The 24,546-nt window shown below is 31.2% G+C and overlaps 5 protein-coding genes across 7 annotated transcripts; 2 read left to right on the forward strand and 3 right to left on the reverse strand.

Annotated features, from left to right (window-relative positions):
* Positions 1 to 1,406: 1,406 nt before the first annotated feature.
* On the reverse strand, positions 1,407 to 5,225 carry LOC128390101 (putative uncharacterized protein DDB_G0286901). The gene is made up of 3 exons (XM_053349766.1): positions 3,734 to 5,225; positions 1,643 to 3,628; positions 1,407 to 1,582 (listed from the first exon to the last, which is right to left on the reverse strand). Exons 1-3 carry the CDS (start codon positions 5,223 to 5,225, stop codon positions 1,407 to 1,409), a joined length of 3,654 nt encoding a protein of 1,217 aa, XP_053205741.1.
* Positions 5,226 to 5,710: 485 nt separating this feature from the next.
* On the reverse strand, positions 5,711 to 9,526 carry LOC128390162 (tyrosine-protein kinase JAK2-like). Its single transcript, XM_053349841.1, is given in 7 exon segments — positions 5,711 to 6,110; positions 6,174 to 6,198; positions 6,201 to 6,470; positions 6,543 to 7,964; positions 7,967 to 8,445; positions 8,534 to 8,934; positions 9,009 to 9,526. Coding segments are annotated over 7 exon segments (3,195 nt in total). The 5' UTR covers positions 9,294 to 9,526; the 3' UTR covers positions 5,711 to 5,797.
* Positions 9,527 to 9,703: 177 nt separating this feature from the next.
* On the forward strand, positions 9,704 to 12,832 carry LOC128390163 (phosphatidylserine lipase ABHD16A-like). Its single transcript, XM_053349842.1, has 5 exons — positions 9,704 to 9,881; positions 10,319 to 11,096; positions 11,167 to 11,703; positions 11,826 to 11,980; positions 12,047 to 12,832. The coding sequence occupies exons 1-5, from the start codon at positions 9,807 to 9,809 to the stop codon at positions 12,158 to 12,160; spliced, it is 1,659 nt and encodes a 552-aa protein (XP_053205817.1). The 5' UTR covers positions 9,704 to 9,806; the 3' UTR covers positions 12,161 to 12,832.
* A 577-nt stretch (positions 12,833 to 13,409) lies between these two features.
* Positions 13,410 to 15,164, forward strand: LOC128390164 (alpha-N-acetylgalactosaminidase-like). Its single transcript, XM_053349843.1, has 6 exons — positions 13,410 to 13,852; positions 13,925 to 14,085; positions 14,163 to 14,354; positions 14,424 to 14,668; positions 14,736 to 14,840; positions 14,907 to 15,164. The coding sequence occupies exons 1-6, from the start codon at positions 13,458 to 13,460 to the stop codon at positions 15,087 to 15,089; spliced, it is 1,281 nt and encodes a 426-aa protein (XP_053205818.1). The 5' UTR covers positions 13,410 to 13,457; the 3' UTR covers positions 15,090 to 15,164.
* Positions 15,165 to 15,605: 441 nt separating this feature from the next.
* LOC128390165 (syntaxin-1A-like) lies at positions 15,606 to 24,539 on the reverse strand. 3 transcript variants are annotated; one of them, XM_053349844.1, is made up of 9 exons: positions 23,998 to 24,539; positions 23,797 to 23,871; positions 23,541 to 23,640; positions 23,385 to 23,459; positions 23,097 to 23,279; positions 22,869 to 22,942; positions 22,590 to 22,727; positions 17,629 to 17,739; positions 15,606 to 16,848 (listed from the first exon to the last, which is right to left on the reverse strand). In XM_053349844.1, the coding sequence occupies exons 1-9, from the start codon at positions 24,028 to 24,030 to the stop codon at positions 16,774 to 16,776; spliced, it is 864 nt and encodes a 287-aa protein (XP_053205819.1). In that variant the 5' UTR covers positions 24,031 to 24,539; the 3' UTR covers positions 15,606 to 16,773. The 3 variants fall into 3 exon arrangements, with proteins under 3 accessions (XP_053205819.1, XP_053205820.1, XP_053205821.1); XM_053349845.1 differs by lacking the exons at positions 15,606 to 16,848; positions 17,629 to 17,739 and adding an exon at positions 19,422 to 20,579; XM_053349846.1 differs by lacking the exons at positions 15,606 to 16,848; positions 17,629 to 17,739 and adding an exon at positions 19,424 to 20,521.
* Between the last annotated feature and the right edge of the window lie 7 nt (positions 24,540 to 24,546).

A 24,546-nucleotide genomic window follows, 5' to 3' on the forward strand; every position in this document is an offset into this window, starting at 1 on the left:
GATTTCCCTCGATGAGATTCAAAATCGAGTTAAAATTGTTTTCTTCGAATTTCTGTCAATTCTCTATAAATATAGGTAATTTTTTATTGCCATTTTTTTCCTCATCACTCTTATCATGCTTATTATCATGAAAAGAACAGAAAGAATATATTATTATTACATCAGAATTCCATATTTCTGAACAATATACTCATGCATCAATGAACTTCTGTTGCTTGATAATAACATTTTTCTATCACAAATTTCAACTGTTCATTGATTGATCGATCAAACTGAAAATTGAGTTCCCATATTATCATTATCAGAATAATATCAATATAAACTGAATAATAACAGAATAAAACTCGCTGAGGCCGATAAGTAAGGTGGAATGAAAAGAAGAAGAGGAAAAAAAAGTTCTAATACAAAATTATTACCTCAACCGTTTAATTTGCCACCTCTTAGCTTGTTATCATTCTGATCATGATGTTAATCATCTTTAATTAACTCACTGAGAGTATCAAATCTATTATGAATAACAATGAATTTCAATGTAAATAAATGTTGAGAATTTTGGAGAAAAAAAAAGTTTTTTTCCTCTCCCTGTATTCATTTTCCATGAGGTTTATTTGTTTATCTTACATATTCTCAATATTATGTAATATTAACGATCAATAAAATATTATCAATAAGTCTCTCGAGTTCTGGATGGGTGAAACTCTGAATAAATACCTGAGGGTGTTATTCTTGTGGTGGTGGTGGTGGTGATGGTGGAAATTACCATGAGTAGCCTCAGGTTATCATCTGAAGTAAAAGCGATTGGATAAAATTGGATATTATCGGCAATGTTATTCACCATCAGTGGAGATTAGTTTTTTTGTAAATATACTTTTACTCCAGTTTTTGGGATGTTTTTTACTCTGTTACTATTTGCATACGAATATTATATTTAAATACTATCATGTTTATAGTGAAATATTGTTACAATTTCGAGTTGGATGAGTTATCATGAGCTATTCTGCTTGTTTATTCTGATTCTAGAATGTGTCTTAGTGATTGATTGAGAATACGAAATCATTGTGACTTGAAATCGATTATGTTTTTTTATATATATCATTCTCTCGGTGGAATCATTTGAAACATTCATCAAAAGTGAATAAACTTTTTGCTCGTTTCTCGATTTGAACTTTTTTTTTCGTCTCTCAAATGATTGACAGCAAGATTTTTATCTGATTGATAATTTAATTGTTTTCATTGGAAATGGTCTGATTACAGTTTATAGCAGTTATATTTTTGATTAGAGATTAATTTGGATTCTGTGATTTCTGGATGTCCATTGTATTAACTTTTTGTATCATTTGTCCATTTGTTTTCCGAGTCATTGGTTGGAGATTATCATTTGTTTCCTCTGCTCTCTCTATCGTTTTCTAACCGAGAAGACCTCCAAGGAGACCTCCGCTTGATGATCCGCTTGCACTGACCGAGGACGAACTTGAGCCTGAACTTGATCCACCGAGACCAAGAAGTCCACCGCCTGAGGATCCACTAGATGATCCACCACCTAATAGACTTCCAAGAAGACCTCCAGATGATGATGATGATCCTGAGCTTGATCCTGATCCTGATCCTGATGATTGAGATGACATGGAACTAGAAGATGAACCTGATCCAGAACTTGATCCACCGCCAAGGAGACCAGTTGCAGTGTTCAATACACCTCCAATTAGTCCACCGTTAGATGATCCTGAACTACCACCAGCTCCTAAGAGGTTTGTAGCCGTGTTTAAAACACCACCGATGAGTCCACCTCCTGAACTTGATGAGACACTTGAAGTGGTAGATGAACCAAGTCCATTATTGGCTGAGCTTGAGCTCATCTGATTAAATGAACCAGAATTAGTTGATGAACCATAGGTTGATTTAGCTGATGATGATTGACTAGAATCATAGATTGACTTTTGATTGTTGGAGGATAAAAAGGCTGAATTAGAATTTCGCAAATCTGATGCTGATTGTGAAGTTGAAGACAATCGATTAATATTACTTGAAGAGTAATCAGAGTTGGCTGAATTTTGTAAATTAGTTGATTGTTGTTGACTGTTGAAAGACTTTGATGAGTTAATTAGATTGTTGTTACTGGTTGAGGAAGAAGATACCTGATTGTTTACTGAACTTCTAATATCATTTGATGATCGATTGAGAACATTTTTTGAACTGTAAGCATTGTTAACAGAATTTGAATTAACATTTGATGATCTTATTGAATTTGAATTGTAATCGGAATTAGCTACATTGTTTACTGATGATAATGATGAAACATCGGTTGATGATCGGACGGCATTGGCTGAATTGTAAGCATTCATTGAGTTTACGTTTGATTGTCGGTTCAAACTATTGACTGAGTTAACTGAACTTTGTTGAGTGTTGGAATTGATATTAGCTGATTGACTGATTGAGTTTGAATTATAATCAGAATTGGCGATATTATTGACTGATGATCGGGATGAGACATCGTTTGATGATCGGGCGATGTTGGAGTTGAAACTATTCAATGCACTGGTACTTGATTGTCGGTTTAAATTGTTAACTGAACTTTGTTGGATATTTGAGTTGATATCGGCTGATCGACTAACTGAGTTGGAGTTATAATCGGAATTGGCTACGTTGTTTACTGAGGATAAGGATGAAACATCGGTTGATGATCGGACGGCATTGGCTGAATTGTAAGCATTCATTGAGTTTAGGTTTGATTGTCGGTTCAAATTGTTGACTGAATTAAGGGAAGTTTGCTGAGAGTTTGAATTGATATTAGCTGATCGACTGATTGAATTTGAATTGTAATCGGAATTAGCTACGTTATTTACTGAGGATAAGGATGAAACATCGGTTGATGATCGGGCGACATTGGCTGAATTGTAAGCATTCAATGAGCTGGTGCTTGATTGTCGGTTCAAGTTGTTAACTGAGTTAATTGAATTCTGTTGGGTATTTTGGTCAACCGATAATCGGTTAATGTTTGATTCATTGTTGATTAATGAATTTGATTGAGAGTTTCGAGAATCATAAACGGCATTATTGTTACTGTTAACAGTTGATGATCGACTAACTTGTGAGTTGATTAAGTTTTGATTGTTAACTGAATTACTGGAAATTGCTGCGGTTGAAGTTGATCGATTCACATCAAATTGATTAGTATTTTTCAAAGAAGTTTGCGAATTGATTAAAGCTGATTGTTGATTATTTATGTTTACATTATTGTTTACTGATCTATGATCTTGATTGTAGGTTGAATCAAGGGAATTAACTGATTGTTGGACGTTTGATGATCGACTGACACTGTTATTGTTAATCGCTGAATTGGCAACGTTGGTTGATGAAGTTTGTTGAACATTTCGAGAGACTGAATTATCGTAAGAATTGTTAATATTATTCAAAGAGTTAGAATTTGATTGAATATTAGTTGATCGATGATCCAATTGATTGTTGATATAATTGTTGTTAGTGTTGGCTGTTGATCGATGGTTAAACTGATTGTTGGCTGATTGTTGAATATTTGATGATCGGGAGGTTTCATATTGATTGGCAATGTTGTTACTGTTAATTTGATTGTTATTAAGTGTTGATGATCGAGTATCATATTGATTGTTAACTGAATTAATATTGTTTGATGTTTGATAATTAGTTGATGATCGAGACTTATTAATATCAACTTGATTGTTCATTGAATTAACATTTCGATGGATTTGATGATTACTTGTGGCTGATTGTCTTCTTACATTGTTGTATCTTTGCTCATCATTAACCATATTGTTAATTGAATTAACATCATTAACATCATACTGTTCATTAACTGAGTTGATATTGTTCACTCGGTTGATACGATTGACTCGATTGATTCGGTTGATTCGGTTGATTCGATTAACTCGATTAATTTGATTCACTGAATTGAGATCGGAAACATCTGATGAATAATTAACATTTGACTCGAGGTTTGAATTTTGATTGTTTACATTGCTACTTCGAGAGACCCGTCGATTGTTTTGATAATTAGCTTCATTGTTTACATTTACTCGTTTGTTTACCTCGATTGTTGCTGATTTATCAAATTGTTGATTACTTTCATTGGTATCGTAGAGGTTTGATCGGGAAAATGTTGACGATTTATGGTTGTTTCGGTAATCTTCATTTCGAACGGTTAAATCGTCAGAACGTTGATTGACAGAATTCTTGTCAGTCATTAGAGAAATTGATTTATCAATTGATCCTCGACGGTGAACTCTTAATCCGGTTCGAATGTCTCTTCTTTCCATTCGATCTCTTTGGTCTCGATTGTTATAATCGTAACTATCATTATCGTCGTTATCGTTGAATTCATCATTAACATCATCATCATCATAATCGTCGCTCATGGAACCAGTTGAACCGAATCGTCTTCGGTGTCTAATAGAAGTAGTAGCAGCTCGAGCAAATGATCGGCGGCCAATTCGTCCCCATCTACTTTCGGGTTTGATATAGATGATAACACCTTCATTGTCTTCACATCGAGATCCAAAAGGTCCTCGGGGTCTGTAGATTGTTGATGATGAGCCTCGGAATCGATTATCACTATTAACATCATCATCGTCGTCAATATTATCATCGACATTACCAGTTAATGAATCAGAGATGACCATTGATGAAGTACCGGAGGTTGGGAGTGATGGTGATGAAGAAGATGCTATTGTTGTTGTAGTTGAAGTTAAACCACCCATTGGACTGGAATCAGGTACAGATACTGAAGATGAGGTTGATCTTACACCGGAAGTAAGTCCTGAATCTAAACCTGATTGATAGGAAGTATATGAGGCTTGGTTGTTAAGACCATTTGGAATCATTGAAGGTCCCGAAACACTCGAGTATGAAAGTGAACTCGAGGCTGGAACGCTCATTGAAGATGAGACCGTTTGAGATGCTGATCCACCTAAACCACCGACCGATGAAGTTGATTGAGAAAGTTGACCCATTCCACCCGACGAAGATGATACCGATTGTGAGGAAACAACTTTTTCGCCGCTCGATCCGATGTCCATTGAGTTCGATTGATACTGTTTACTTGATTGTCCGCCAATACCCATCGATGATTGTCCATAACTATTAGTAAATTGTTGCTGTTGAGTACTTGCTCCTAACCCGATGGGTACATTGTAACCATGGGCTATGCAATTGAAACAACCGATTAAAACAAATGATATAATTAAATTGTTCATCTTTGATTAACTTTAAACACTAGTATTAAATTATAATGAAATGAACATTACAATTTGATTGAACTACCAGTTGATTGTGATTCAATTTGATCGTCGATTCCTCTTTATATACTCATCTCTCTCTGGTTGTAATTAATTAATCATCTAACTGCTGTTGATCAATTTATTTTGGTTTTTAACTAATTTTTTACTTCACTTTTAATTGTTAACAATTAATTGTCTAAATTAAATAGAAAATAATAAATCATTTAATTGATAAACTATTACATCTGCTTACTTTTCACTCAATACAATTAAGTAATTAATCAGTTATTAATTGAATGTGTCTGTTGATTATGTGATATCATTTAAATTTGATCACGATTGTTTTAATTATGATTTATTGGAAATTGTTGTTTTTAAGATAATTAATTAATTTACATTGAACTTTTTGCCGAGCAATTAATTGATTGTCTTTATATAATGATTCGTCTCAATTGGTGATATTAGTTGAAAATAAATTATTTTATTTTATTGAATTTTGTACATTTAAGGTAATTTGGTGAAAATTATTGGACAATTAACTTTTTCAATTAAATTTCTTTACAGATTTTATTGATTTCGTTTTGTAGTTGAGTGAAATTAGGACGTTCTGATGAGCTGATTTTCCAACAATTAACCATAATTGTCCAGAATTTATCGGTTTTAGGAATTCCTTTGTCAGGTTTGCTTAGAGTTCCTCCTCCTTCTAGAAATTTAATTAAATCAACAATTGAATTCTTATTAGTAACTGGGTAATCTGGAATAGCACCAAGACTAAAAAGTTCCCATAAAGTGACACCAAAGCTCCAGACATCAGATTTATGAGTAAAAATGGGATCATTTCTGATCGATTCGGGTGCGTACCTATTAGGATGAAATATATTTCGGTTAAATTTTTAATCAATCTAAATTGTAAATCAAACTAACCATTTAAATGGCAAATAACGAGGGTTCTGACAAAATAAACATCCTCTCCTGGTCCAAGTGATTGAGCTAAACCAAAATCTGATATCTTTACAGTGTCAGTCGAGGACATGAGTATATTTCGAGCGGCAAGATCTCTATGTACGATTCTCATTTTTTCAAGATATTCCATTCCAGAGACAATGTCATGAGCATATTTTTGAAATGGTATCGATTTCAATTCATTAGGTTCCAGTTTACGAAGAAATTTGGCCAAAGATCCAAGTTCCATGAATTCCATGACTAACATTATCTCAGGATCTGAAGGAAAGAAATAAAAGAAAGTAAGTTGAATGAATAAAATCTTGTACATGTTACGATCACCGAACTTGCCTTTAACTATTCCAATAATGCTGACGATGTTTGGATGAAATACTTTGGTCATTATTTGGAATTCACGTTCAACATCAGTGATGATTCTTTGACCATTACGTTCCTTTGCTCGTCGGTTAATTCGCTTAACGGCCACAAAATTATCCGAATCAGCAGGATACCGAGCTTTCAAGACTTCGCCATAAGCCCCTGTTCCCAAAATGGCTTCTCGACCATTACAAGTCGCTATTTGAAGATGATTAACCGGAATGACCCAAGGCAAATCAGTGTCATACTCGTAATCAACACTACATTCATCATCTTCCTCCAATCGGTAATCATATTCTGATGATACTCGGTAATTGGTGGTCAACTTATTAAGAAATTTAGATAAACTCGACCTCTTTTTGTGCTCACTTTCTTCAATATAAGCGTAATGTGAAGGTGAACCTGAGCCTCTGAGTTGATATTCACGGAGAAAAAGTTCACGAATATCTCGGTGCATTTCCATTGGGTGTTTCCTCTGTTCGGGATCGGGTTGCCAGCAATTGTGAATCAATTGCCAAATAGGTGATGGACAAGACAGTGGACGAGGTAAATTATAAACATCGGTGCCTGGAGGCCTTTGACCAAGACTGAATATCTCCCATAAGGTTGTGGCACATGCGAAAATATCAACAGATAATGGAAGCGATTCTGAACTAGATGAATATTCCTTGGGTATCCAAAGTCTATCTCCATTTTCATCAAGGTGAATAAAAGGATCACCGAGTCTCACTTGGAATCTTCTGTTTGACCTTTCGACGACCAATAAAGCTCGACATCTAATCATCCCATGAGTTAATCCAATCTCGTGGAGATAACATAAAGCTCGAGTTAAATACATGGCACATTCAATTAACTCATAGGTTTTTATTTCTGAATGATTTCGACGGAGAAACTCATCCAAAGGTCCTGATGGAAAATAATCACGAACGAAAGCAGGAGGACGAATTGAGATGAATCGAGTTCGTGTAATTAAATCGGAAGTTAAACTACTCCAATAATCTAATTGCTCGAGAAAATGAGTTACTCGTTGGTCTATCGTAGGCACTTTACAAAGTAACTTGTCGTCGCCATCGTTAATCAAATAGTAACGAAACGATTTATCTTTGATTGTTTCCAATCGATTATCTTTGGTTAAGTAATTGTTGAAATTTAGTTTAACGATAATACTTTCGGGTGTTTCAAGTTTCTCCTGTTTAACTGCATCACAGCATAAAATACACCATTTGAATATGTTAGATCCTAAGGGTGGAATACAAGTTTTCAATTCGATGCAACCATTGGTGTCGAAGGAAATTTTGAGCTCTTTTTTGAGCGAATCAAATGTAGAAAAGGTCGCTAAATGTTCATCTTGATCTAATACTATTAGTTTGTCCATTTTCTTGACGATTTGAAACTTTTAATTCCTGGCCCAACCCAAACGTCAACCACATATTCGTAACGTTTCTCATCGTGACGAATTAAAAAATTACCAATATTACATTGACTTTTGTCAAGAAAAATGGCCAGTGAGTCGTTTAAACTGATCGGACCATGACAACGAATCTCTTTAAATTGTAAAATCGACGGAGGCATAACATATTCACAGATACATATTGAATCTCCGGTGATTAGTCTATGATAACCTTCCAAAAGGGATAATAATGATTTAAGAATCATTTTATCGGAAATGGCAAAGAAAACGGGTGTTCCATTTTTCCGTGATATCTCAACCCCATGATCTTGAACAATAATGAAACAAATATCGGCAATTGTACAGAAAAAATTCCAATCCGGTTGATTAGCTTTTTGAGCGGTGAAAATGTCTACCGATTGAAATGGCCTGATCTGAAGGAGAAATTCATTGGTTCCTGGCATCCCGTTTGCTTTTTCAAATCGACTGAAAAACAATAAGAAAATAATAAAAAAATTATATTAATAAATTTGATCCTCATTGAAAAGTTGATCAAAATCTTTTCGATCTTCACCTTGCTTTGTAAATTGTGAAATTCTCGTATCCAAGATCTTTGATTATCGTTTTATCGTAATTAACAATCTCATAGATAAATTCTTTCTTAACGAATTGACTTTTACCGAGTCCATCGTTGTTGGACGCTGCGTGACTCGCCATTGCGAGCGTATGTAAAATCTGAGCTCCTTTCAATTCCTTCAAGAATTTTGATTCAGCTTTATAAGGTGTTGGAACAAAATCTCTCAATGATTTAATGTGATTAAGAGCATTTTCCACAGGTATCTTTCTCTCCAGCAGGTAAATCAATAAATCGGTGATAATTAAACCAAACAATTGACCAGTATCTTCAATCTTTGAATTTCTGAAAACATCTCTCACTTGACAATAGTAATAATTGAAGGCATTTTCATCAAGAATCTATGAAGGTATTGAAAAAGGAAAAAGTAAATCAATTAATCAGATAGATGAGGAAAAAAAAATAATAAACTTACAATTAGTTTCCTGAGATCGTAAGGTTTATACCTTATTCTTAATTGTAAAAATTTACAGTTATAATCAAGTTCTGTCAGTTTTTGATTCATCGCTAACCAAAGGTTCATTTTTGGACAGTAAAGTGAAAAGAGATGACGGGCAATTGGACCAATATTACGTTCTCGGCAAATTTCAACAATCAAATCTTCAGTAAATTCAAGTGATGGTCCAATCAATTTATCAATTGTTCTATCAATAATTTCTCCATTTTCATAAATGAAAACCGAAATTTTCACCGTTGTCATTTTGTGATTTTTTTTTCTTCTTCTATTCAATCAAAATCAAAAGAAATCAAACCAACTTGACATTTGAATATTTCTAACCCCAACCCTTGGGTTTCCGTTTATACAATCAAAATCACAACCATGATTACACAGAAATCTAATGAAATAAAAAAAAGACAATTAAAATAAAGAACAAATTAAAATTAAATTCACACAAACAAGTAAATCAAAACAACAACAAATACACCGAGAGTAATTATTACAATGGAGGAAAAACCTCACGAGGAAATGAATGAAACTTACCAGAAACGCTAATTTACATGTTGATTGTTTTAATTGGCTCTCTTTTAAGGAAATTAAAACTTGTAATCACAATTAGTTGATTTGTTTTCTTTCAATTTGTAACTTGATTTGAACAAAGACAAAAAGTAAACAAGACTGAAAGAGAGTCCGTTGCCTAGCAACTAACCAGTTACCAGAAGATTGAAATTTGTTTTCATCTCTATATTTTCACTTAATCATTTAATCACCATCATGATTAACTCATCATTACTCAATTGTATTCTTGGTCCGAGACTTTACCGTGTCCATGGAACTGCTGAGCTTACGGTGAGAAATTTAAATTTCATCTAATTAACGAGTAACAATCAATTTTTTATTCTAACCAAAGGTTTTTAGATTCACTGTTTTTGCTTTTCTCAATATTGTTGTTTACTTGTTCTTGTCTTAATGTGATTGTTTTTTTTTTCCTTGTTCAAGAGAATTAGTTGATTTTTGGTGATTGAAATTAATTCTCTGTGTTGTAATTAATGTTAATCATTGATTGGTTATTGTGTCTATTTGGTTAGTCAATCAGCTTTTTTTGTCATTTTCTTTTTTGATTGAAAATTGTGTTCATCTATAAGAAGATACTAAATATGAGGAAATGATTGAGAAAATTTGGTTGATACTTGAAAACCTTAGAATACAATTTATTGAATTACTTTCCCATTAACGAATAATAAATTTGTTCTTTTCTTTTTTTTTCTTCCTTCTATTTTGATTAGGGTCGTGATTACCAGGCCAAAGCAATCGAATCGATTAGTGATCGGATCATTCGTTTTATGGTCTTCACTTGTTCCCTTGGTGTCTATTCATCACCAATTTTACTCTTTTTCCTCCATCGCCGTGGATTCATTACCTTGAGTCCAAGTGTCTCAGTTTCTCATGAATATGTTTCCACCGTTGTTCGTCTTGGTGGAATCTTATCAATCGCTGCATTTGCTGCACTTATAACTCGAGGAGTCTCACGACTACGAAACAGTGAATATGTAAATTTCATCTCTGTTCTTAATCGTGTCAAGAAAATGTCACCAGAGGAGATGAAAAATTCAACCTTCTTGTTAAACAGATATGATTTTGAATTTACTGATTGGCCTGTTGATTTTAAATGGAATGAATCAAGTCTTGCAGAAATTGGTAAACCTCCTGTTCCATTGGCAAGACGATCTCACAATAACACTCTGGTAGATAAGATTCTATCTATTCCATGTAACGTGTTATCTTTTCTTGCTGTTCATACATTTGGCCGTCGAATGATTTATCCTGGTTCTGTTTCACTTCTTCAAACTCTTGTCCATCCAACTCTTGTTGATGGAAGAAAACGACTCGTTGAACGTCATAAGGGAAGAAGATACAAATTACTTGCACATGATGGAAATGAAATTGACGCCATGTTTGTTGATCGAAGATCAGTTGGAACAGTTGGACAAACTTTGGTTATTTGTTGTGAAGGAAACGCTGGATTTTATGAAACAGGAATAACAGTTACCCCTCTTCACACAGGTAGTACAAATTGTTGCAAGGTTAACTTTAAGTTAATTGTTGTTAATTGTTGTTTCTCAATTTCCCTTAGATTTTTCAGTTCTTGGCTGGAATCACCCTGGTTTCGGTGGAAGTACCGGAATACCTTTCCCTGAGAATGAAGTTTCTGCAGTTGATGTTGTTGTCAAGTTTGCTATTGATAAACTTGGTTTTAATGAGAAATCAATATTAATCATGGGCTGGTCAATCGGTGGATTTTCATCTTCATGGGCTGCAATGACTTATCCCAACATTAAAGGCCTCATTTTAGACGCTTGTTTTGACGATCTTTGTCCTCTGGCCATTGCTAAAATGCCTTCAACATGGAAACCGCTGGTTGTCAATATGGTGAAAAACTATTTCAATCTTAACGTTTCCGCTCATTTGGAAAGATATCCTGGTCCAATTCTTATTATCCGTCGCACACAAGATGAAATAATCAATATTCGAGAAGATGAACCAATCAAAACTAATCGAGCCAATGATATTCTCAATAAATTATTCAAATCTCGATTTCCAATTCTCATGAGAGATGATAAAGTTTGTGAAATATTAGATAAATGGTTATCTGGTGGCCTTGAAAATCAAAGTGAGTCAATATCAATATCACGATAAGAATATTATCTTATCGATTAGAAAAAGAAAACAATTATTTTTCCTTACTTTAACTGCCAATAATATTTCCTCATTTTTTTGTTCATCCATCTTCAGGATCAGTGAGTCGTAGTAAAAATGTCGATCCATCTCTTTGTATGTCGATGCTTAAATCATACATCAAAGAGGACGAAGAAAACAGGTCTCAATATCCATTAATGATCGGCGACGAGTTGGACTCAATCCAGAGAAGCCAATTAATCTTATTCCTTGTAAGTTAATTTCCAATCAGAATTACATTCAAATTCTAACTCTTCCTAATTGTCAATCTCTGTCAGGCATCTAAACATTTCGTCGATTTCAATGAACAACATTGTGCACCATTACCAACCCAAATATTTACCGAACCCTGGAATCTATTCAATGCTGTTAAGAACACAAGTTCATTGTGATTAAGTAAAATCAATTAAAGTAAAAATGGAACCAAAGATTACTGATTAACGCTCATTGCTTTTTTTTGGTGATCACAATCGTCATTAATTACTACAGTATTTTACTCTTATATAATGTAAATGTTAATCTGATTTCTTGATAACAATCAACCTACCAGATGATTTAGCTTATATTGGTTTAATTTGTTTTTCTTTCTACTTTGTAAATTGTTTTTCCAATATTATTCAAACAAAGACTAATTTTTGTCAATGAGCAAACTTAATGATCTTTGTTTTGATTGGTAAAAAAAAATGCTCGTAAATCTATTTACTACATAATAGTAAACTCTTTTCGATAATTTTCTCAATGAGAAAACTCAATTGATTGTCATCTTTATCTTCCTAACTGTTGATTGTCCAGAGGAAACTTTTTTCTTTGGAGTTTCAATTGTTTCCTCATTTCATTTCATCGTACAGATTACATGGGAATTTCAATCTCACTGATTTATCTCAAATCCTCTTTCATTGAACCGAATCAACAACTAATTAATTAAACGAAACAGTATTCATTCAACAACAATTATTTAAGAATTACAATCAGTAATCATCATGATGGATCAATTTTTGTAATGGTCAAACTATTTTACTAAATTAGATTCTCGATTCAAATAAATTGCATCAGTTCAACTTGAAGGATAATCTAAATTGTGTCTCTACATGTTAAACAAATTAACCATTGAGTTTATTATCCTCATCTAATCAATTGTTTTAAGTTGATTCTCCTTTCATTATTGTTTACAGTTTACTCATCTTTAACTTATGTAATAACAATAACAATCAATTGTCTCAATTATAATTACTTAAATTACTCCGATTCAATAAAGATAAATAAACAAAGGTAACAATTATATTGTTTTGCCTCAACTCGGGGAATTAACTGATTGTCGTTGCAACGATAATTACAAAGGTCTTGATCATCTAGTTGATTGTAAGTTTCATCGATGAAAATTTTTCTCGTGATTGGATATCCCAATAATCACTGATTATTAATAGTGATTCAAATTGATCCATTTCTCATAATGATTGTTTATTGGATGAAGATGATTAGTTTAATTGAGCAAAGCTTTAGTTACAGGATTACAATTAATCTGATATCTTGTGCGATCTGTGAGACTAGATAATTTGAGTTAATTGTTTGATAACAGGAAGATTAACTTTAATTACTAAATTATGATATTTTGTCGTTCCTTGTGAAAGTATATAAATGTATTGTCTAATTTTCTAGGAAGTTATTAGTTGACAGTTTCTCATTGTCATCATGATGAAGTTTTTAATTGTTGCTCTACTTCCTCTGATTGCTACTGTCCATGGACTTGACAATGGCCTTGCCCTTAAGCCTCCGATGGGCTGGTTATCATGGGCTCGATTTACTTGTGTAACTGATTGTGCTAAATATCCTGATACTTGTATTCATGAAGATTTGTACAAACAAATGGGCGAGAAGTTGATTAAAGATGGCTACGTTGAACTTGGTTATGATATTGTGGCCATAGACGATTGTTGGTCAGAATATGAGAGAGACAATGAAACGAAGCGATTAGTTGCTGATAGAACTCGATTTCCAAGTGGAATTAAAGCTTTGGCTGATTGGATGCACTCGAAAGGACTTCGACTTGGTCTTTATGGGGACGTTGGTCCGTTGACTTGTGCAGGGTAAGTCGAATGTCCAAATCTTCGGGTAAAATTTTAATTTTTTCGGTTCTAATATGATGATTTTATCGACAGCTATCCTGCACAGAATGGACCTGGGGATGGCTTCTTCGATATCGATGCTCAAACATTTGCCGAATGGGGAGTCGATTCCTTCAAATTTGATGGATGTTTCGAAGATCCTAAAAACTTTGATGTACTTTATCCCAAAATGGCGACTGCTTTCAATAAGACCGGTAAGCTGATCTAATGGACATTTTGTTTTTAATCCTCATACGATTAATCAATCTTTTCTCATCTAAAAATTGCTAAGGTGCTCCAATAATTTATCACTGCGAATGGCCATTGTATCAATTCAACGCCAACATTACTCCCAATTATGAATCAATCTCAAAATACTGTAACATGTACAGGAACCATGATGATGTTTGGGATTCATGGAGTAGTGTTTCCAGTATTATTCAATTCTATGGAGATTATCAAGATACTTTCGGACGTTACAATGGTAAACTGAGATTTTGCTTCATTGATCATTCATCTATAATTTAATCCTTTTGTGTTTAACTATTAATAGGACCTGGTATGTGGTTAGATCCTGACATGTTGATTATTGGTAACTTTGGATTATCTGAAACTCAATGGGAAACTCAAATGTCTTTCTGGTCAATGTGGTCATCACCTTTGTACATGTCAAACGATTTACGAAGAATATCAAAAAGAGCTAAAAAGATTCTTAAGAATCGTCGAGTGATCGAAGTGGATCAAGATAGTCTTGGTAAAATGGCTCGAAGAATGGTCTATGATAACCCTAAGGGCAAAGTGAGTGAACACTTGATGAATCAACCAATGAATATTAGTAACTTATGAAATTATATTCCAATGTTAGGATCGTCATTTCGAAGCCTGGACCAAGGAAATGGCCCAAAGAGACGGTAAAACCATCTACGCCGTTCTTTACTACAACGATCAACCTCTTGGTAATCCTGAATATGTAAGTTAACAATCAAATTCTTCCTCTTTAATCAACTAATTGCTCTATTTTTCCTCTTTAAATTAGTTCACCGTTTCAATGAAAACACTTCTTCCAAATGAAAATTCTGACTCTAAATTCAAAGTCGTCGACTTATGGGAAGAAGACGAAGACGACGCTCGAATCGGTACTTTCCAAATGTCCGATTCATTAGAGTTAATCGTTAATCCTTCCGGAGGCTCTCGAATGGTTTTATTGACCCAAGTCTAAATTGTAAACAATCAACTGTACAGCTATTATATCCTTTAATCATATCGAAATTAAATTTCCAATTTAACCTTAAAATCTGCTTCAAATTTAATGAAATACTTGTTGATTGATATTAGACATTAACAAGTACAAGTATTAAGAAACAATCAATGAAACTGAAAATATCATAATCAGTATATTCTGGTTGATTGTAACAATCGTTCATTGATAAATTAACAAGGAACAGGAGGAAATTGTTATTTATACTCAACACAATTAAATTAAATAAAAGTGATCAAAGATTATCACAATTGAAATAATAACCTTCAAGTTAATCAAGTTACCTTGAGAAAAACATTGTCAAAACAATTGGATTAATCATTTGGCTTTATTGTCTAACTGAACATTAATTTATCAATGTTACACTCAAAGGAGTTGTCAAAATAGACAATAAACTAATTGTAATTAACTCATTTATCTTTTTTTTCCTCTTAAATCTTATCAAAACAAAATTGATTTAGTTTTTGTCAAAATAAATTATCAGTAACAATTTATTGTTATCATTTCAGATGCTTTTCCAAGTTTAAATACAATCAGAACAATTTATTTTCCATTCAGTTGATTGTTGATTCAGATTTAATTTGATGATTAACTTTCTCCTCTCATTGCTGAGATTTCATAAAAGTTAATAAGCTTAACTAACTGATCAGATTGGATTAAGTTTAAATTGTTGACCATTTAAATGAGAAAACTTCATGACAGTTAGTTGATTGTTGGTAAAGTTTTCAAACAAATTTTCAATATTCTTGTGATAATATTAATAAATCAACTGAATCCAAATCAATGATTGAGTTAATCTGATTAGTAATATTTACTATTAGACAAAAAAAACAACGAGAGAAATTAAAATAAATATAAATTAGCAATTAAATGCATAAATGTACATATTAATACATAATGATAACAGTAATTAAGACTATTGCAATTTAAAGCAATTCTGATTTCATCTAATCATGAAGGGAAACATTATCATGGTCCAATTTGAATCACTGGTGTCAATTTAAATTAACTATCTCAATATATTCAAATGATATTTTCTTATGGTCCGATTTTGTATTTTGGTCAATTGGAGGTGAGATTAAAAAAAACTCCAGGGATGGTCATCGTTGATTATCATTGGTCACTTGATGATATGTTAGTCCTTTGGAGATGATATTGTAATTGTACATTTAGTAATCAAAATAATTAGTATAAGAAGTAGGATATTATGATGAATTAAATTATAATGATTACTGGACACAACCAACAACAGGTTAACTGTAAATGACTAGGGTAAAGGCGATGATGAAGGTGATGAAGATGATGAAGATGATGAAGATGATGATGAAAATCATGACGATGACTTAATTTGAAAGATACTATGGCGTTCATTTAATGGATCCTTGTTTACTTGATTATCATCAGATTTGAAATACTTTTTTCATCATAATTTCATCTCAATTTGAAGCTCAACAAAATCTCATCATCATCACTTAGTTGACTTTTGATTGTCAAAATAAATTATATTTACTTTGTCAACTTTCATTTGATTGTTACCAAATTGCTTGACTACCTTTAAATTAACCAAGTGAAACTCAATTCATCTAGAATCTTGATGATAATAATAAGATGATTGGTGAATTTTCAAAGTTTTTCCTTGCACAATTTAAAACATTGATGAAAATATTCCGATCAGAACAATAACCAATATTATCAAACATATTAAGATCATAATCTGTTTCTGTGGAAAAGAAATCAAAAAAATCATATTAGTTTTGTGGTAACAATTAACCAACCAGAAAATAAGGAAAATCGAGTTACAATTAGATGATCAAAATCGGTAAAAATCTTGATTGTAAACGATTACATTTACTGAGCACAATACGATAACCTTTGGATATTTAAATGCTATGGTGTTTCTATTACTGAGAATTGATACAAAATGATTAACTTGTTTAAAGTTAATTTGCATCTTAATCAATCTCTCATTTTAACTCATTTCAAATCTCGTTAACTGGTTAGTTTAATGATGAAGATAATTCTCATTGATTAGATGAATGATTAACTTTGTATTCAAATGTATTCACAAGTTATTCTTGATTCTTTTTGTAATATAAACATTTCCAGTCATCATCGAGTTAGTAACTTGTTCATGAACTTGAATACTAAATTTGAGTAAGATGAATATTCATTCTGAGTAAATGATCAATCGAGAAGCACTGGAGTAAAAATGATTTACACACTTCTCCAAGTTTCATGATGATGATCATGAGCATCAACTGAAGATGATAAAGTAGAAAATAACAACATTGGAAATGAAACAGAAGATGATGATGAAAAGACAAGGATGATAATATTAGTAAGTACAGATGAAACAGGAAGGTGAACTTGATGAAGAAAATGATGATGATGATTAAGAATTAGAATCAAGATGACAACTTGTAATTAGATTTGATTATCAAGAAAAACATTCATCATCAATTCAATATCTTCCATTTGGGTTTCCATTACTGATTCTTACTCTTCGAGCCTTGGACTGATATTCACGGGCTTTTTTGGTGTCTTGTTTGGCTGTTTCAATATATTCTCGAGCATGTTCAACATGATACTCTATCCGGTCAATCATTTCACCCTGGAAAAGGAAAAGAATAGAAAAAATATAAATCATTAAACGAATAAAATTAACATGTAAATTTACAGAAAAAAACAATTCGCCATGAAAATGTAAATGCGATTCACTTGGAATTGAGTTGAAACAATTTAGTTAATTCTGTTTATCCTCAGTAATAATAGTAAATAAAATTTACATGAAGATTGAAAAACCTTAAAAGTTCATATTTGGATTAATCAGAAATCCCTGAATTGAATTTGATTAACCTTCTAATTTAATTGTAACACTCAAAGTTACAAGTTGTCAATATGTTCATTGAACATTAAAAATAAATATCATTTGAAAGCATCTCAATAAACCTTGACCTCAAGGTGGATTTAATTAACATGTTAATTATTTTGATGCAACTTTTCAGGATCATCAAGGATTAGCTAATATTATTTAGGTTAATCAGTTGAATATTTTTTTTCCATGTATGAAGAATCAACTAAATTAAGATTTCAAGTTGATCAGTGGCTAATTAACATATCATGATGAAACTAATGAGATACAATTCAGGGAATTTCACCAAGACCTCAGACTTTTGGGAGTTTGAGCGATACTCGATTGTCGTATTTGAATATCAAGGTCATTCTTGTCGTTCTTTCAGGATACAATTTCAAGGTCATTTGATGGTCAGAATCGACTCGAATGCGGAAAACAATCATGCACCCAAAACAAGAAGAGTCTGAGGTCTGAATAATCAAAAACTTGCTGGAAATTTGGTGAAATTCCCTGTACATATATTGATTGACAATCGATTAATTAAAAAGTAAATCAATTATGGTAAAAATAATTTTATCTTGTTAATCTTAATTAACTCGGTGAATTTCATTAACTATGATTAGTAATGTTTTCAGTCTATTTATTGACAATTAACTAGATCAACTTACACTAATTGGAAATACTCTGGGTACCATTGAGAAAACATTTCAACAATTAATATTAATCATAACTAATCAACTAATAATAATAATAATATATAACATTTATATTGAGTTGAATTGGTAAGTTAGTGATTGTGTGTATTTGTTTACAATCAAAATACAATTAGTAAACAATAATGATTCCAATTGAATTAGTAAATTAATCCAATTGATCAGATGTATTAATGTTTCTCTCCGTAGCTCTTTCAACAATCAAGTTAATCATAGATAAAACCATTAATATTATAAATATTGAACGAGAAACAATTTAATATTAACACAAGTGAGACTTTGATTAATCATTTTTCAAAATGATCAATCAAATTGGTCTAATCATTTTTTTTCCTCGACTAATATTTTCATTATTATTATCATTATCATTTAGTATTCCTATTCAGTTACCTTGTCAAATTGTTATTAATACAAAGATCATTTATCTGGAAATTATTTATATATCGTTGGGGCTTTTGCTCTTATCATTAGGTTTTCTTTGCAACGGAAATTTGGAGCAAAAAGATTACAATTATTAATATTAATCATTATTACCATGATAATAATCACATATGATTTGGTACAGTTGATAATCAAGAACACAATCAAATCAAGTGTAAAAATGTATTCGATTTTTAATCATTTCAATCTGAATAATGATCCAACTTGAAGCTCAGAGTTTTTTTCAGGGTGATTATTGAGTTTTCTGATATAATTATAATTGCAATGTGTTAATTGTTGGGCAAATTGGTAAATATTGATAATTACAAAAGTCTAGAACTTGAATTTTATGGGAACAGTTTATGATTTGGATTAAGAATCAAAGTTTACATAGTGATCTTTTTTTTTCGAGGATAAAAAAGTTATATAATATTCAAATGCTAATGAAACAGTTAGAATGTAACAATTTAATATAAATGGATTTTGATTAAATTATTATTAGATTTATTATTATAATAAGATAGTTGCAAGGTAGTGGGATAGGAAAAGTTTCATGGTTTTTTTATTCATTGATTTGAGTTGGTCTATCATGGGAATTGTGAACATGATTAGAATGATAAATACGAGGGAAAAAAGGTTATCACAATTAGGTGATAATCATCTGATAAATAATCTCTTTTGTATGATTGAATTATAATCAGATTAGTGAAACAATTACTTATCGAATATCAGTTTGTGTGTATGTGAACTAAATCACAATTAATATTGGGAAAGATTTTCATACAATAATATTTACTATTGATTGAATTCTCATTGGGAATAGTGGATAAATAGACTCCTGTTTTTGAATGAAAATTATTCAGACAAAAATGAACAACCAAATTCACATGAAAATATTAATAAAATGGTAAAATAAACATTGAAAATAACAGAAAACTAGACCATCAGTTTTAAGGTTGAATAATTCATAATGCTAATTACTGATAGAGAAAAACAGAGAATTTAAAATTCAGGTAAATTTTGAAACCTTTCACTGAATTATCATGAGAATCTGATTGGAGTGAATTAAGTAAAGTTTCTCAGAGATTTTGTTATTATTCAGATTCAGTGTTCTAATTAGAGTTGGTAAATTAGGATCAATATCAAGATGATTATTATCTTTTCATGTTCATTGATTGAAATTGAAAAATAAACCCAGGGAATTGTTATCATCATGTTATTTGAATATGGAAGCAAATGTAAATATTTGTTCTGATGAAAAAAAAAGAAAAGGTGAGTTCCGTCATTGAATATAAGGTGACAATCGACAATGAGATTGATTCTGATGAGTCTTTCAAATGGACCACTTTAATGGTTAACAATAACTGACCATTGGCCATTATATATTGTATATTTCAAGAGTTTGTCTAAACAATGAGAGAGAAAAAATCAAGAGGAAAAAAGGTAATCCTGAATTTTAAGTATCTACTCAGGATAACATGAAAAGAAATGAGGTGAATAAAACTCAGAATTTCATCAAGATAATCAACATGAAAATAACTTGAAGATATTAACAGTTTCACCTTCCTCCTAATTGTGATCAATACTCTGAGTTTATTATACCGTGAAAATTATAAGGGGACAATTAAATGATTGGTTCATTTTGTTCAACAATCAAACTGAACGTAAACTCAATTGATCATGTTCAACTTTTCATTGATAGAAACTTTTGTTCATCATAAAATCTTGTTAATATAATGTTAATATTGGTTTTCTCATGATTTAATTACAATCTGATTCAATATAACATGTAACTCATTTGAAACATCATTAAGATCACTAGTTTCATCATTTATTGCTGGTAACCAATTAATCTTGATTGAATTTATATATCTTATTCAGATTATCTTATTCAACGTTTACGTTTATATTTATCATCTAATCATCGTAGTCGATTAAATTGCTAAATTGTTGAAGAAAATATCTCATTCCTTATGATTACAATTTAAATGGAAAACTAGATGACTCTGATTGTGTTTATTATGATTTACTCATGGTAATCAAATGATAACAAGAAAAATGAAGAACAAAACAAATGAATTTGTATTGAAAATCTAATTATCTTAATTGTTAACATAATAATTGATAAAGATCATTTTATATGATGAGAGTCGTAGAGGTTTTTGTTGTAACAATTTGTACACAACAACAAATCAAATAATCATTTTCATGAGAACGTGAGGTTTTCAATGATAATATGATTAATTTTTTACCTTTTCTATCAAATGTTATTAAATTTATTTCATAATACAAATGATTAAACCTTAAAAACTTGACATACAATTTAATTGTCTTCTCAATCAACTCCAACCCTAACGATTTTTGGTAATTTCTAGTGAAAGTGATTAATATACAATTAGTTAATTTGTGATCACAATTTGAATGTATTAAAGGTTCAATTAACATAAGATATGAACACACATTATGCTAATAGTTATTACTTTTCATCTTAATTGTGAAGGTAAATCAAGAAATAAGGAAATGATCATAAACTCATTTGCTTATCATAATTTTATTTTCAATACAACAATTGATTAAGATGTAGATTGATTTAGATAATGATGGTAAACAATTAGCAAAATGATGGAAACCTAAATTGATTCAGATAACCTAAGGAATAACTAATCTAATGATATGAAAGGAAAAAAAATCATAAATGAATCAATTTGTATTCATTAGAAAGACAATATCATCATTATGATTATCTTTGAGTAATTACAAATCAAAGCTGAATAATTGGAAAACTCTAACTAGGAAATAAAGAATCAGGTAAATTGTTTATTTCATCATCATCTTCATGCTGATTTTCATCATGATAATAATAGAAATGAAGATGTTGCTTCATGTATTGAGCTTAATGTATGCTTTTTATAGCCTTTCTCTTGGATCCTTCAGAATTAAGGAAACGATTCCATAATCAATTCAATCCCACTTAAGAATAAAGTAAAAAATAACTCATGATAATGCATAATATTCATCATATTATGATATCAGATACACGCTGTTGAATTGAATGCAACACAGAATCTGAATTATCCATCACTTATCATTTGTTATCATCAATAATCAAGCTCATTCCTATTACTTCATTATGATTATTATCAAAATTTTCATGTACAAAATGAATAATTTACAGGTAGACATTGTATTCATCGTTCAATTATCAATCTAATAAATGTTGACCACGAGGTTTAATCAAATCTATTTACTATTTACTTTATATTAGTTTTAATCATGGTCACTGAAATATCATAATCATGTTAATCTAAACGAGGTAATATTTTTCACTCAATGAGTTTACTTTGAAATAATGATTATGTTTGAAATTGACAAGTTGAATTGCATGTGATGAAATGATTAACCAATGGATTAACATTTATAGAGTGACGATAATCATTGTAATTATGTCAAAATAAATTAAATGGGTCAATTTACCTGACTTTCTACCAGCATGGCCATATCCATGAACATATCATGCAACTCTCTTATACTATTTTCTAATTTGATAATATCAGCGTGACGAGCTTCAATATCGGCTAAAGTTTGTCGTGCTTGTTGAGTATCCGTCATGATCTGTGAGACAATTTAAAAGAAATGTCAATTAGTCAGTAATTAGAAAGTAATTGAATATATAGTTAACATCATCATGGTCGATATTAAGATGGTCGAGCGCTTCTACTTCTTCGAGGTGGTAAAATGTTCAAACAAACTTACACCTTGCGTGAAAATGGCCGGATTGCCGCTTTCGAGCATTTCTTCCAGTTCTTCATTGGTTGTTGATTTACCGGCTACAATTAGTTGTATCAGTACCATTGTAAAAGTAAAAGGAAAATGTATATTAATGTATTGGTTAACTTTTCGCTGTTGTTGGTTTGTTGAAAGATCACAATCAATTTAATAACTGGCAACAGTTAATTCATTGTAATTGACAGAACTACTCACTTATTTCTAATTGTCTTTGAATTCTTGCTTTACATCTTTCACGATAATCTGTCTGAGTTTTGTTATAATCTGTCATTACAGCAACAAACTTTTGAGATAACATTGAATGTTGAGTCTTCCTGATCCGGAAATCAGCTGACATTATATTAGATTGTTCCAATTGTTCAATACATTGTTCCATAGCTGTGTTATCATTAAGACATAATAAAATAATATAATCCAATCATCAATAATATTATTATTACAATCAAAAGAATATAAAAAAAAAGTAATAACATTGAGACCAACATTTCAGTTTTCCACGAACTCGATTAGCTGTTTTCTTTATATCAGCCATAAGATCTTCTAATTGTTGCTTTGCCCCTTATATAATAATAATAAAATAGATAAATTAACGTCAATTAATTGTAAATAATTAGTAGAAAACAGAGTTAATCAACTTACTTTCATCGGTTTGTGGGGCTGAGAGTATTGCAGAATGGATTTTTTTAACTTCCTCTACATTTGATTGCATTTTGTCAATATTTTCACGAATCTCTTCAACCTATTGTATTTTTATAATTCCAATTGAAAAGGAAAGAGGAGAAAACAAATGATATTATAAAATAATTAATAGTAAACGTCATCAAATGATCAACAAAAATTTGAGTTAATTAAAACTGTCATTCACAATGAAAATCATAACGATCATTATGATTACCTCTTGGAAAAATTGTTCCATATGATCAGTTGAAACTTCAACACCAACAACAACTTCATCATCTTCGGTGATTGCCTGTAATTATTTACAATGAGAAAACGAAACAATTAAGACGAAGAAAATTAAAACAATTAATTTGATTGAATTGAGATAATAATAAAAATGAGAATAAGAATTGAATGAATTCTTGATGAAACTTACCGCTTTAAGGGCTGATAATCTGTCTTTTATCATGGTGATTGTGTTGATCAGTTGATTTAATCAATTTTACCAAATGTAAAACATTAAAACAATTTAATTGTTGTTTAAATTGTTTCAAGTGTTAATCCGTCGCGTTCACTCAATTTAAATTGTTTCACTTTTGGTGTGGGTTGTACTCCTTTCACTGTTGATTGTTGTAACAATCAACTGGTTACAAGATGATTGGATTAAGTGTTAACTGGTGTTTCTGTTATTGTCACAATTGACAATAATTGTAAATATTGATTAAACCTTGTAAGGACACTTAATTGTAGTAACAATTAATTTAATCACTATAGAAAAAGAAAATTGATGAGAAAAAGATTTGTTAGGTTTGACTGATTGATGGAAGTTGTCAATAAACAAGATTCACAATCAAGGAGATTCAACTGGTTGAAATAAAAGTAACAACATAGATTAACAAATTCTCTCTATTTGGATTAACAATTGTTGTTGTTGTTGTTGATTAAAAAGGAGAAAACATTACTTTAATTGAGGAGAAAATGTTGT

Source organism: Panonychus citri, unplaced genomic scaffold (assembly GCF_014898815.1).
Source record: "Panonychus citri isolate SS breed McGregor unplaced genomic scaffold, ASM1489881v1 Contig00115, whole genome shotgun sequence".
NCBI lineage: Eukaryota > Metazoa > Arthropoda > Arachnida > Trombidiformes > Tetranychidae > Panonychus > Panonychus citri.

Coding starts and splice junctions, on each gene's coding strand:
- LOC128390163 (XM_053349842.1), top strand. CDS start 9,807: ATGATTAACTCATCATTACTCAATTGTATTCTTGGTCCGAGACTTTAC. Junction 9,882..10,318: donor ATGGAACTGCTGAGCTTACG/GTGAGAAATTTA, acceptor TATTTTGATTAG/GGTCGTGATTACCAGGCCAA. Junction 11,704..11,825: donor TGGTGGCCTTGAAAATCAAA/GTGAGTCAATAT, acceptor ATCCATCTTCAG/GATCAGTGAGTCGTAGTAAA.
- LOC128390164 (XM_053349843.1), top strand. CDS start 13,458: ATGATGAAGTTTTTAATTGTTGCTCTACTTCCTCTGATTGCTACTGTC. Junction 14,086..14,162: donor GACTGCTTTCAATAAGACCG/GTAAGCTGATCT, acceptor AAAATTGCTAAG/GTGCTCCAATAATTTATCAC. Junction 14,841..14,906: donor CTCTTGGTAATCCTGAATAT/GTAAGTTAACAA, acceptor TCTTTAAATTAG/TTCACCGTTTCAATGAAAAC.
- LOC128390165 (XM_053349844.1), bottom strand. CDS start 24,030: ATGATAAAAGACAGATTATCAGCCCTTAAAGCG. Junction 23,280..23,384: donor AGTTCGTGGAAAACTGAAAT/GTTGGTCTCAAT, acceptor ATGATAACACAG/CTATGGAACAATGTATTGAA. Junction 22,728..22,868: donor CGGCCATTTTCACGCAAGGT/GTAAGTTTGTTT, acceptor ATTGTCTCACAG/ATCATGACGGATACTCAACA.
- LOC128390101 (XM_053349766.1), bottom strand. CDS start 5,225: ATGAACAATTTAATTATATCATTTGTTTTAATCGGTTGTTTCAATTGC. Junction 3,629..3,733: donor AAGAAGACAATCAGCCACAA/GTAATCATCAAA, acceptor ATATTAATTCAG/TTAACAATCAATATGATACT. Junction 1,583..1,642: donor TGGATCAAGTTCTGGATCAG/GTTCATCTTCTA, acceptor GATCAAGCTCAG/GATCATCATCATCATCTGGA.